General features: G+C 36.7%; 1 protein-coding gene across 1 annotated transcript; it reads left to right on the forward strand.

Annotated features, from left to right (window-relative positions):
• The first annotated feature begins 680 nt into the window (after positions 1-680).
• Positions 681-12,027, forward strand: LOC149416075 (pseudouridylate synthase RPUSD1-like). Its single transcript, XM_089642044.1, has 6 exons — positions 681-1,204; positions 5,058-5,158; positions 6,828-6,988; positions 8,730-8,885; positions 10,202-10,319; positions 11,827-12,027. Exons 1-6 carry the CDS (start codon positions 1,091-1,093, stop codon positions 12,011-12,013), a joined length of 837 nt encoding a protein of 278 aa, XP_089498170.1. The 5' UTR covers positions 681-1,090; the 3' UTR covers positions 12,014-12,027.
• The last annotated feature ends 1,444 nt before the right edge of the window (positions 12,028-13,471 follow it).

Here is a 13,471-nt window from a genome sequence, read left to right on the forward strand (position 1 = left end):
TTCTGATATTCAAATAATATTTATTTTTAAATTTTCTATGGCCGTCTGATTGCAATGTTATTGCTGTCCAGTGTTGCCAAACGTACGAGGTTCCTCGTACAAATACGAGATTTGTGGCCTTCCGTACGAGGTACGAGGAGACTATCAACCTCGTACAATTATGTACGAGATTTTGATAATTTGGCTATACGAACATTTTACATCACTATTATATAACAGTAAAAACTAGTGCCATCTATCAGAACTTGTAGGAACTTCTTACACCAAAAATTACATTGCCGTATTTGCGCGATGATTGTCTATGGTAGTTATCCCACCAACCGAGAAATCCCCGAATAATAAAAATATTGAAATCCCTGAATAATAAAACAGTTCGTTCTTCGCATTAGTCGTCGCTATGACACAGAGCGCAAATTTCTACTATCTCTGTTTTTTACGAGTTCCATTTGTTGCATGCCGGCCGTGTGTGCCCCCCCCCCCCCCCCGAAGCGGGTTTTGTTTGCCAAGATCTTGTTTTGTTCAAGGTTTGCGAAATGTAGGGAAATTCTAGGGAAATTTCGCCTCGAAATCTGGGGAAATAATTATTTTGGGCATACCATCTCTGGTACGAGGTTTGAAAGTCAAAGTACGAGATTTTTAGCTGCATCCGTACGAGGGAATTTTTTTTATGGTTGGCAACCCTGTTGCTGTCAAATTCAATGTCAAAAATTATTTTTTCATAACCTAAAAGTGTCTCAAAGTTCAGAATGATTAACAAAAATCGCTTCCAAACGTCTAATTAACATCCCATATAAACAAAAAGTCTTGTTCTGCAGACTTTTCCTTTCAGAGATTTTCTATCACCCGTAAAACTTTATAATAATACTTATCTATCATGGAAAACTTGACATACGTTTTTGACAGATTTTTACAACTAGTTTTAAATACTGCCAGCAATAATTTTTGTAAAAATATTGCGGATAAAATAGTGCCTTATGTATACAACGATTACTTCAAAAGTATTGTCATTAAATTTAGAGGTTATTTAAATAAAAATGAAGATCGTAGTTTGCTGAATAAATCAAATTAGAAGTTTTTACATTTGTTGATAATGATGGATAAATTTGAAGAAAGATATATTGAGGTACTTTTTGAAGATGACGAATATTTAATTGTAAATAAACCATATGATCTTTTGATAAATTCTGACGATGAAACTGATCAGGTGAGATGTTTTTATTTATTATTTTTAACAATCTTACCAACAATTGCGCCGTTTTTCCGCAGGGTTAAGCAGGTAGATGATCCATCATACTACTCTGTCTTGACACACTCTCTTTGCTTAATTTACATTCATGTCTCATACATACAGGCACAGGAGCTCCTTCTTCTATCTTCTTGTCACCTGTTCCTGTACTTCATTTTACTTAACTTAATTTCTCTTTATTTTTTGTAATACCTGCATCAACTGTAAAGCGCCCCTGAGGTGATATCTCACAAAAGCGGCACTATACAAATTGCCCAATAAATAAATAAATAAAATCGAAGTCGGAGTCAAGTTAGTTAGCATCTCAGAAACTGGATGCACTGTACAGTGACCACAGTTACTGCAGATAGTACAGAATTGCTGACCCTGTACAAATAGCAAGTTCATACCGCTGTTGAATTTGGCAGCCTACTCTGATTTGTAGTCCCAAAATACATGAAAAAAACCCTTGACTCTCTGTAGAGACGGGTGGTCCTTGACGAATTGCAATCCTTAGAGCAGAAGCGTTAAGTACGTAATTGTCCTTGTTCTACTGGTATTGCATGGAAGATGCTCCGAGGAACTAGCGTCATTGATCCCTTCGGCATCGGTGCATAGTCGATAAACACGCCAAATGCGCACCCATCATATGTACACGGTCCTTGAGTTCAATTGGAGTTCCAAACCAAGTACAGCGACGGGTTGTGTTATCTTACTTACTCAGTGACTATACCGCCGTCTAGCTTTCTAGAGCTGACCATTTTACCACCAACCAGGGTAGATTATATGTCATATGTAGGGATGCTGTGTTGGGGATCTTTTTAAGGGAAGGAAGGAAAGTTCTGGGAAGGAAAAAGATGTGAAGGGTGGGTAGGAATCTGAAAGCCAGTGTGTCCACGGGGTTATTCTGTATCTTTTGCGTTATCTAAATCAGCATTAAATCAATCACGTGTAATTAGATCATCAGAACTTTTTTGGCTTCTTGATACTCGTCTGATCTATCTTCATCAGAACTCTTGTTATGTACGTTACATGTGAATGATTTAACACCAATTAACCTACTTTAAGCCAACAGCATCACCTTGCATCCCTCCTACAGTTGTGCGAGGCGATGAAAGAGTTCGGTTGGAGAGGTCAAAAGATCTCTCTCAACTAGTTTCTCCTGATCCGACTCGCCATACTGTATTGTCCACAAACTGTCATTATTGTTGTTTTAGGATATTTCCATTAGTCCTCTGCGTATTATAACAACTGTCGCATGTGTTTCTGTCAATTTCATTCTGTCCCGTTTTATATTTAAATAAGTTTACAAAATGGAGTCTTCTCGCAAGCGTAAACATGACACCTTCCTTTTGGGATGGGGGATTTATTTATTTTATTTAACGCCCAGAGGGCTTTTACATGGTTGGTAGTATAATTTTAATTTGACAGATACTTTGAAACATAAAAAATAAGAATAAAATTACATTTGATAGAAGCTATGCAACAAGTCATACAAACACAAGAAACAAAAACAGAAAATTACAGCTATTTGTAGGTTTACATGATGTGTTTAGGAGTATTGTTGAAATAAATGTTTTAAATAATCCACAAAACTTGCCAAGTTGGTATTGAATATGTCAACATCACCCAAGTAATGATTTCCCATGGTGTGAAGTCGTTGTATCGGAGAGTGGGCAATGTAGTTACGCTTATGTGTGCTGCTGTAGAATATTGTATTTTGTCGTGTTGTTACTGTGGGTGTATGTATGTTTATAAGTTGCAGGAGTTCACAACAGTCGAATTTAGAGTTAAGTATTTTAATAAGAACGTTAAATCGTTTATTTTACGTCCATCTTCTAATGTATGTATTTTTAGAGTATTTAATAAGAAATTGTATTTTAAGTCTTCGACAGGGATATTTAATTTAAAATTTATTAAACGTAGAAATGTATTCGCTCAATGTTGTTAATGTGAATTTTGTAAGATGGAGACCAAACTACTGAGTTATATTCAATTAGACTTCTTACTAGAGATACGTATAATAGTTTAATGGCTTGTAAAGAATTAAAGTTTTTAGTTGTTCTTAATACGAAGCCTAGTGTTTTCATACCTTTGTTCACAATTTGATGGATATGATTGGTGAAACTTAGTAAGAGGATTAGTAAGAGAGTGTGTGCGATGACACTGTAGTTGCTTCACCGTAGTTGGGGTAGAGAAAGGCGTTCTATCCTCTCTCTGTTTTAGGATACTTGTAATTCGATAGGAAATTGCGCTGCCTCGACCGACACACAAACCAATCGCAAGATTTCTGCACTTCCCAGGTTTGGTTATTCTTTTGGTTTGATGTCCAGCATGGCCCGAACTTAGGAAGAATGTTCGATGAATCACAAGTAACTTTTTTCACATGAACTAATGCACACACTGATAAATAACTCTTTGATCTTGAGTCGATGACGGTCGAATTTTTACTTGCCGCACTTTTCGCAAGTGCAGGTACAAAAATCAAGAGTGGAGTTTGAATTTCTGCTCTACGGTTGGTGGGATCAGAACAAAGCTGATAATTTGGCGTAGCCAGAAAAATGACAAATGTCGTAATGAAACAGAGTGTCTACTATATCTTATTTACCCGTTGTCTTCCTCAGGCGTCCCCGACTTTTAGAAAACCTATCGTTATAATATTATACATTCATATAAAATATCATCCTTGTAATACAGGGTCTGTCACGGTAATCGCATGCTTTTCAAATAAGATGTAAGATATTTATTTATGACATAACACAGTATAATTTGAGAATTTTTTGTTGGCACTTTATGTTGTCTTCTTTTGTCTCTCAGATGTTGTCCATTTTCATTCATGCAAGATTGTAGCTGGTCCAGAAAACTTTGAGTCACGTTAATTAACATCGGACTTGGAATCCGAACAATTTCCACCTGGATTTGTCTTGATATCTTCAAGGCAGTCTGGCTTCTCAAGATATACTCGGGACTTGAGATTTCCACACAAAAATAAGTCACATAAGCATAGATCAGGGGAGCTAGGAAGCCAGTTAACTTTGCCATATCTGTAGATAATGCTGCCTGGAAACTGATACCGTAAGACAGCCATTAAATTACGAACTGTGTGTGCATTTGCATCATCTTGTTAAAACCATACTCTTCTTATTACCCATCTGAAGAAGGTTCAGAGCACTGTAATGAAGCGCTCAGAATCAACAGTCACAGTAATGTTGTTTTCCTAAAAAAAAGGTAAGAGCCAATAATGCCTTTCTCCCCAATTGCACATCATACTGTTGCTTTTGGGCTGTATAGAGGGGACTCATGTAACTCTTAAGGATTCTTTCTGCGAAGAGCGAAGATACAATGCTCTAGGTTCCACGATATCGCGACAACTAAACTTCCTCTCTAACAGACAAAAGACGTCCACCCCCTACTCTCTGAGGTCAATCACTCGGCCGTACTAGCCAATAAAAAAACATGCAGTTTCAGTGACGGACCCTGTATTTGGCTAACGAAAGTTATGAAACATGCGGTTTCCGTGACGGACCCTGTATTTGGCTAACGAAAGTTATGAAACATGCGGTTTCCGTGACGGACCCTGTATTTGGCTAACGAAAGTTATGAAACATGCGGTTTCCGTGACGGACCCTGTATTTGGCTAACGAAAGTTATGAAACATGCGGTTTCCGTGACGGACCCTGTATTTGGCTAACGAAAGTTATGAAACATGCGGTTTCCGTGACGGACCCTGTATTTGGCTAACGAAAGTTATGAAACATGCTGTTTCCGTGACGGACCCTATATTTAGCTAACGGAAGTTTTGAAATTATCATGTTTAATTTTTTTTTTCCAGAAAACTTTGCATAGAATGCTGATGGCTATGAAAAACCTGGAATCTGAAATTTGTGATCCAAAAATCAAACATTTGAAGCATGGATTCCATTTTATTCACAGGTAATTATCAACAGATCTGGTCACTAAACATGGCCAAAGCAATTATTTTATTTTTACATTAACCCCACAGACGAAAATTATTTCTCTCAGGGCCTATGTCATCTTTTGGGATGCTGTGTGGACGGTCTTTTTTAAGGAAAGGAAGGAGAGAAAGTTCTAGGAAGGTAAAAGGTATGAGGGTTGGGTATGAATCTAGGGATCAGTTTGTCCAGGAGTGACGGACATATGAATATATCCCTCCCACTGTGACGCAAGGCGATGGGTCAAGAGTCCAGTTGGAGAGGTCAAAGGGTCTCCGCACACTAGCCTCTACCGATCTGGCACCTCTTCCGAAGAACCCGGGCATCCCTGGCAGACGTGTCAGTTATCCAATAAACGTTTCCCGGGGCAGCAGTACCCCAAACCCACCTCCCAAATGGTGGTCTTACACCAAAGAGTTACTGAAAGTATCTTGCCATAAATATACTTTATAAAAGGGATCCAAATGATAATCTAGTCTCCTTCAACGGAAGCAATCTTCCGAACAGGCCTTCCATTGATATGCTTGGTGTAACTATAAGTGACCAGCTCAGGTACGGGGGCTCCATCGAAGCCAGAGTAAAGCTGGCCTCTCAGAAGCTGGGCGTACTGTACAGGGCCCGCAGATACTTTAATAGTACACAACTGCTGACCCTGTACAAATCGCAAGTGCGCCCTACTGTCGAATTTGGCAGCCATCTCTGGTCCGGAGCCCCTAAATACCTGAAAAAAACCCTTGACTCTGTGCAAAAACGGGCGGTCCGTTTGATAGATTCCCCAATCTTAACAAACGGACTGCAATCTTTAGAGCACAGGCGTCAGGTAGGTATGCTGTCCTTGTTCTATCGGTATTACAATGGAAGATGCTCTGAGGAACTAGCGTCATTGATCCCTTCGGCACCGGTGCGTAGTCGGGATACACGCCAAACGCGCGCCCAACATTTGTACACGGTTGACATTTGTCACATGAGAACGGGTCGCTTCCACGATTTGTTCTTAAGTTCAACAGCTCGGCTGTGGAACGAACTGCCGGCCTCTGTGTTTCCTCCCTCCTACAACATGGGACTCTTCAAGACCCATGTTCACTCCTTCCTCTCCACAAAAAGACCCTCCACACAGCATCCCCAAAGATGATATAGGCCCTGAGGGAAATTATTTTCTTCATGGCCTCCTGTGTGGAGTTGATATTAAAAAAAAAAAAAAAATAATAAATTGTGAAATAACATTAATTAATCAAATAAATTTTACTTGCCCATGCCGGGATTCGAACCCGCGACTTCCAGCTTGCTAGTCGAGAGCCTTACCCATCGACCATGGAGGCCGTCATAAATTAAAGTTATATTAAATTTTAATCAATAAAAATAGACCCACCAATTTAGTTAAATGCCCATATTACGGTAGTAACGAATACAAATAAGAATAATATAATTACAGTAATACATAGGGTAAGGTTCTCGACTAGCAAGCTGGAGGCCGCGGGATCGAATCCGAGCGTGGCAAGTAAATTTTATTTTGTTAATTTGTGTTATTTCACAATGTACACTAATATTAAATAATATACAGGGTGTATCGGCACGTACCCGACAAACTTTAACCAGCTATTCCTTAAAATTAAATTCCATTTAAAATTAATTGTATGTAATAATTGCAGGCTAGACTACGCCACCAGCGGAGTGATTTGTCTCGGGAAAACTTCCAAAGCAGCTTCAGTTGCTGGCAAATTGTTTGAAAAGCGCCAAGTGGACAAATATTATTTAGCCATTATAACCGGACATTTGAACGAACCGATGATAGAAGTGGACATAGCTATCGGTGAGTGTTTAATTTTATTTTTAAGACCGCCTTCGGGCAGGGATAATGAGTCTTCTCTGGCTTCTTCCGCCATTTAAACCACTATCTAAACATTCCTGGAGTTAATAAGAACAAACTTTGAAATTATCAGCGAAATCAGTCCCATAGTTTTTGAGTATATAGGAAACATAAATTTGTCATAATATGTAATCAGAAAACGCCCTTTTTACAATGTTTTATTTTTTACCATCTCTATGACACATACACAACAACATAACTGCAATAACTTGTGTTTAGTAATGAAATTATGTTGCCTGTTGTATCCTGCTGATGCGGTGCTGATTGCTAACAGTATGGAAGATCTACAGTCTCTCGTGTCTAGGATGAACCAAGTATGTATGAAGAATGAGTTAATGATGAATGTAAGTAAGTCTAAAGTAATGGTGTTTGAAAGAGAGAGTACGAAAACAGTGTGCAATATAGTTGTTGCTGAGGAATACTTGGAGCAGGTGGATGAGTTTGTGTATTTAGGAAGTATGTTCTAGAGAGATGGGAAGGCTGACAGAGATATTGAAAGAGGGGTAAATGCGGGTAACTCCATTAATGGAGGACTGAATGCAGTTGGCGCTAACAAAAAATTGTCCAAAGAAGCAAAGCTAGCAGTCCACAATGGAGTGCTGGTACCTACCCTGATGTATGGCAGTGAGGCATGAAACCGACAGAGGAAGGATGAAAGTAAACTGAATGCTGTAGAAATGAGATCCCTGAGGTGTATGTGTGGTAAAGCCATGTTTGACCGTGTGAGAATATGAAGATAAATATGAAAAAACAGACTTGCATTACGATTCAATAATTATGTACATATAGTTGGGACCTTTATAAAGAGATTGGTATATAATATTCATATAAAAACATTGAATAATTCTGTCATTGAAATGAGGCCGGCGCAAAAGGTAGAACTACCCTTCCCGTCATTAAGCATCAATCGACCCAACGGGTAAAATTACCTTTCTCGGCCGAAGTGTGTTACAAAAGAAAATTTTCGATTTGGTTAGGTATTTCAGGCTCAAATCTAAATTAAAATTTAAAAATTAAATAACGAATTAGACACGGCACCTTATTTGGCCACATTTTGGCCAATCTGCAAACGCCCGCGAGCTCACGCTGGCCAAAATATGGACGATTTGAAGATATATTTTAAAATATTTATTGGAATTATTTCATTAGCTCCAGCGCGTTGGAATCTTTGATTAATACTTAGTAATTTCACACTCTAATAAAAGATGTCTCGCATCTCTTCTGACTTATTTGTTATTGACATTCCATGAACTGAAATTATTGAAAAAAAATTTCTTACAAATCATTTGATTGTGTGTTTACATATTAAAAAATTCATGTTGGAATTTAAATGTATAGCATTGCTTATCAACTAGGTCATAGACAACATACAGAAGTCATAATATTTAATATTGCTCTGAGTAGGTACTACGAATGGCAATTTTAAAGTAAATAATAAGCAGAATTCACACTTTATGAATTTAACGATTTTTTAATAATTTTTTCATGAATCCTAAAAATGTGAGATAAACAACTTAATGTAGGTTAATTCAATGGCTTTCTAGCACTATAAGCATTTTATATGACTCTATATTAAAATTCTGAGATATAATTTTTTGAAAGAGAGCGTGAAATTTGTATAACCAACCATTTAAAAATGACGACTTGACATTATAAACTGACGAATTAAATTGATATTTTGTAGGTTACGACAGCCGACACCTGGAAGACAATAAGATGATGGTCACCGACGGTCCATTCTCCGTGAAGCCAAGACCTGCGGTGACCAGGATTCTGCTTCTCGAGACTGGAGAGTACGATGGAAGGAAGGTGTCCAAGGTTCTGATGAAGCCTTTGACAGGTTGTTACTTAAACTCTTACATTTCAACACCATCCTTTTTCAACGGTATATAGATAGAACTGGAAACTGATGTCGATAATTTATATAAGTCACTTCGACTTGTAGACCCCAGGCACTATGAAGCAGAGCCAATTCCTTGTTTTATGCATTTGTGCGTAGCACTACTTGTCTTCAGTTTTCGCATAACTTATAACGATATCTGTGCCCCACTCATCCATAAACAAAACTGTGCTCCAGTCATAATCCCTGCCAGGTTATTGTTTGAACTATCTTCTAGTACAAGACTAGATAGATCGGCTGGCCGAGACGGTGACCTGACCGAGACAGATTACGCTCTTAACCACTTGAGCGATTGGTTGCATGTATACTACTTACTGCGACTTGAAGCCAACGAATACACCTAGATTTCACCGCTTATCCCATATTTTTAGGTTCTATAAATTTGGTACAATATGACAAGCAATCACTCAAACTTGGCTTAACCTTTCCTTACCTGTGGTGTGTATTTACTACACATTGTTTCTAATAACTTTAATAACTCTATAAACATAATAAATTCTTGGTTCAGATTTTAGATATTTCTCCATTATACATTTATGCACTCAATTAAAAAATAATATTTTAAATATTTTTCAAATTCAATACAAAAATCAGAGATTTTTGTTAAAAATCGGGAACAAATACACCAATACAATCAACCGTGTGACGCGAAGAGTGTGCGAGGAAATGACACGCTATTGATGTCCTGCTTTAGTTCGCTATGCGGGAACATGAGAAATCCACACGTCCGCAGTTGTATTTAGACCATCAATACCTACGACTGCATAGCTGTGTGTGTGCTAGCCGCCAGCCAGTCGGTCGCGGACCGTCGTTAGATATGGACTTCTCTCACGTTTTTTTAGCATCTGCCGATGGTTTTTTCATGTTTTCAGCAATTAAATTACAATTATTATCACTTTTGATATGCAATATAGTAAACATAAGCGATTAGCTATGAATATTCATATTTTTCTGATATTAAATCGCTTATTTTGAGATGTGTATTGACTACACAGCACCGAAACGCGTGGATTTTTTTAGCACAGTAAGGGAAAGGTTAATTTTCCAAAAATCGCTCGAATGGTTAATGGTAAATCAAGTGTTAGAGCAGTGTTGATATATAACGCATCCTGTACATTGTCGACGCACGCACGAAACGCCCTGACGGCAAGTGAAATATAAGTAAAAGTGTACAATATAATTTTTTTATCAAAAAAATATTTGTCTGCACTAGTATACAATATTGATGATTTGTTTAATAATGAGAGTGTTTCTAGGGAGACGTCACCAGTTGCGGGTTCATTGCCAGCACATTGGCCACACCATTCTCGGGGACTTTACCTATAGTAACAGGAGTGACACAGAGCCACCCCGTATGTTCCTGCACTCTCTCAGGTAGCTAAATCTCCTCCAATCTACGGCCCCTCATGTACTAGCAATGTCATTTATTCATTTTGTTAATCCTTTAGGCCTCTGGCATATTGACCGTTATATTTATTAAAGATGCTGTCAGAAATTCAATAAAATCCAAATAAATTTAATATTTCTAAATGTATCTGAAAAATAAAAACTGTTTTTGAAAGGTGATTTTTAAAATCAAACAAAAAAGTTTTAAAACGTCTCGCCTTACGTTGAACTAAAATTACTCTCGATTTTGTTTTTTGTTTTTTTTTTTTTTTTTTTAATTTTTAATTTATTTATTTTTTTTTTTAAAGAAAGCAAGACAAAAATATATGTTACAGTAAAAAATAAGATAAAAATACAGAAAAAAACAAAAGTTCCAATAAACTACTTTTCAGTAGTTTGTCGATGGCAACTTTTCACATAAAAAATATTAAAAAAAGATAAAACTCATTTTACTTAATGACAACAGTGATAACAATAAAAAATAACAATTTGTTTTAAAATATAAAAAACATATACACAATAGTGATAGTATCTACCAATAGTTTGTATTAGACTCTAATACAAACTATTTCTTTCAGCGAGCCAATTTTTCAGCATAATATTTATTTTACATTTGTACATTTTTTTTATTTAAGCAACTAGGTATCATGTAGTCCAGTGTTCTTTATGAAAAAAAATTATGAAACTTTGTAACACGTATTTTATCAGACAAATGTATTATAAACATCAGTCATCTCAATTTTTTGTCGTTTCATATAAAAATCTATACAAATAAAAATGTTAATGTTCGTTTGTTCAAAATCTTAAATCTTCGAAAGTTCTTCATTGCTTTGAAATTTTGACACAACGTTGCATTAGACAGGTAAAACCATGCCATTTTTAAAAAACAGCGCCATCTGTTGGACGTAAAAGCAACATGCACTATCTCTATCTGCCCAGACAGACTCAGCCAAAGCAACGCGTGGTACCAAGTTTCATAATTTTTTCTCAAATTACTGTTAGAACCTTTGGTTTCATAGAGGTGTACATATTAATAATTTATTGTTTACTTCTATTTTTGAATATAAAGCTTGGTGTTTTTTCTTTCTAACACCGTTTAATTCATATTTCTCACCATGACAGTAAGGTAGACACAATGATTTCTATGAGACCATATCATTAGATTATTATTTTTTATTGATAAACTAATTTTTATAAGACAAGATTTTTATGCATAGCACAAAAGATAACAAATTATTATAAGCATTACTCGCCTGAAATATCCATACAGATTGAAAATATCTCCAGAGTAAAAATAAATTCCGCCGACGGGAATCGAACCCGGAATGGGGAATTTGTATAGATATTTCAGGTGAGTAATTATTGCTTATAATAATTAATCAGATTATTATTAGAATCCGGTCCCGAAATAAGAATCAGTTTTCATTTTGACTAGTCAAGTTTCATACTGTCTTTTTTCGCAGAAGTATAAAAATAAATTCCTTTTTATTTTCAGATTACATTTACCTCTCAAATCTGGACCTTTGGACATAATAACATCAGATCCGTTTACTTCAGAACTTCTATGCGGTCTCTTCAAGACTGGGTTAGTGTACAATTCGCTCAATAATACCAATGAACCTTCAGCATTTACTGTAATGGACAGTGCTAAATTTATTAAATTTGTTATTAAAGATACATAATACTTTTTTTTAAATCACGTTTTTTATTCTATTTTTTTCTTTCATTTAACCTTCCTTATGCCAAGATTCAAAAAAAAAACTTCTTTGAGGGGTGACTCAGTTACCCCACCCATTTTATCATTTTAACAGGTATGTAACATCAATATCTTTCGGCATGCCAAGATGCAAACTTGTTTTGCTTTGAGAAGCGACTCAGTTACTCGACGCTTTTATCATTTTCACAGGATCACCGTCAATAATCTTTGACATGTCAAGATTCCAAACAAAACTTGGGTTGTTTGAGGGGTGACTCTGTTACCCCACGCATTTTTAATTTTAACAGGATCACTGTCAATAATCTTTGACATGTCAAGATTCCAAACAAAACTTTTTTATTTTATTTTATTGATTTATTGTGAAAAACAGTATATTCCATTTACATTTCACAAATAACAGTTTATAAATTACAGTTTATAAGAAGTCAGTACATACATTTATTTGCATGGGTAAATACATCAATACTATCTGATTAACCAGATTTGTTAAATAGTATGCTTATTGCCGTCTTAAATTCTCTTTGGTTCAAATTGAAAATGTCAATCACAGAAGAAATGTGATTCAACAAAGTAGTTATTCTCCCCAAAGGCCTGATCATTGGTAGGTTGGTCCTGCCCCTTGGAAAAATAAATAATCTGTGCTGTCTAGCTCTGATGAAATTATCAGGGACATAAAAAGAAATTCGTTCCAGAATATCTGGATTGCAAATGTGCCCATTTAGCAGCTTGTGCGCCACTAACACCATTGCAATATTTCTCCTAACGTCTAGACGTTCTATCCCCAGCATTCCGGCAAGAAAATCAGAGGGATACAATAAAGGGTAATATCCGAACTCTCGCATGTAGAGGTATCGCATAAACTTTTTTTGCACCTTTTCACTTGGGTTGCTTTGAGGGGTGACTCTGTTACCCCACGCATTTTTCATTTTCACAGGATCACCGTCAATAATCTTTGACATGCAAAGATTCCAAACAAAACTTGGGTTGCTTTGAGGGGTGACTCTGTTACCCCACGCATTTTTCATTTTAACAGGATCACCGTCAATAATCTTTGACGTGTCAAGATTCCAAACAAAACTTGGTTGCTTTGAGGGGTAACTATGTTACCCCACGAATTTTTCATTTTAACAGGATCACCGTTAATAATCTTTGATGTGTCAAGATTCCAAACAAAACTTGGGTTGCTTTGAGCGGTGATTCTGTCTGGGATGGAGCCCCACAATATTTGATAAACCTGCTTGATCCTGTGCAAAGGAGGTCGGTCCGTCTGATTGACAATCTATTGTTAACAGACCGATTGCCATCTCTAATACACAGACGCAATATGGGCATGCTGAGTCTGTTCTACAGGTATTTTAATGGAGCCTGCTCGAACCACAGTTAATGTCGGCTTCATTTGACTCAGTCGACTCGTATGAGTCGG

Source organism: Hesperophylax consimilis, chromosome 17 (genome assembly GCF_061612785.1).
Source record: "Hesperophylax consimilis isolate HC1 chromosome 17, BYU_Hcon_1.0, whole genome shotgun sequence".
Lineage (NCBI taxonomy): Eukaryota > Metazoa > Arthropoda > Insecta > Trichoptera > Limnephilidae > Hesperophylax > Hesperophylax consimilis.

Bases quoted from the DNA above. Each gene is read 5' to 3' on its own strand.
- LOC149416075 (XM_089642044.1), top strand. From the start codon at position 1,091: ATGATGGATAAATTTGAAGAAAGATATATTGAGGTACTTTTTGAAGAT. The intron at 1,205-5,057 runs GTGAGATGTTTT...TTTTTTTTCCAG, and splicing joins CTGACGATGAAACTGATCAG to AAAACTTTGCATAGAATGCT. The intron at 5,159-6,827 runs GTAATTATCAAC...TAATAATTGCAG, and splicing joins GGATTCCATTTTATTCACAG to GCTAGACTACGCCACCAGCG.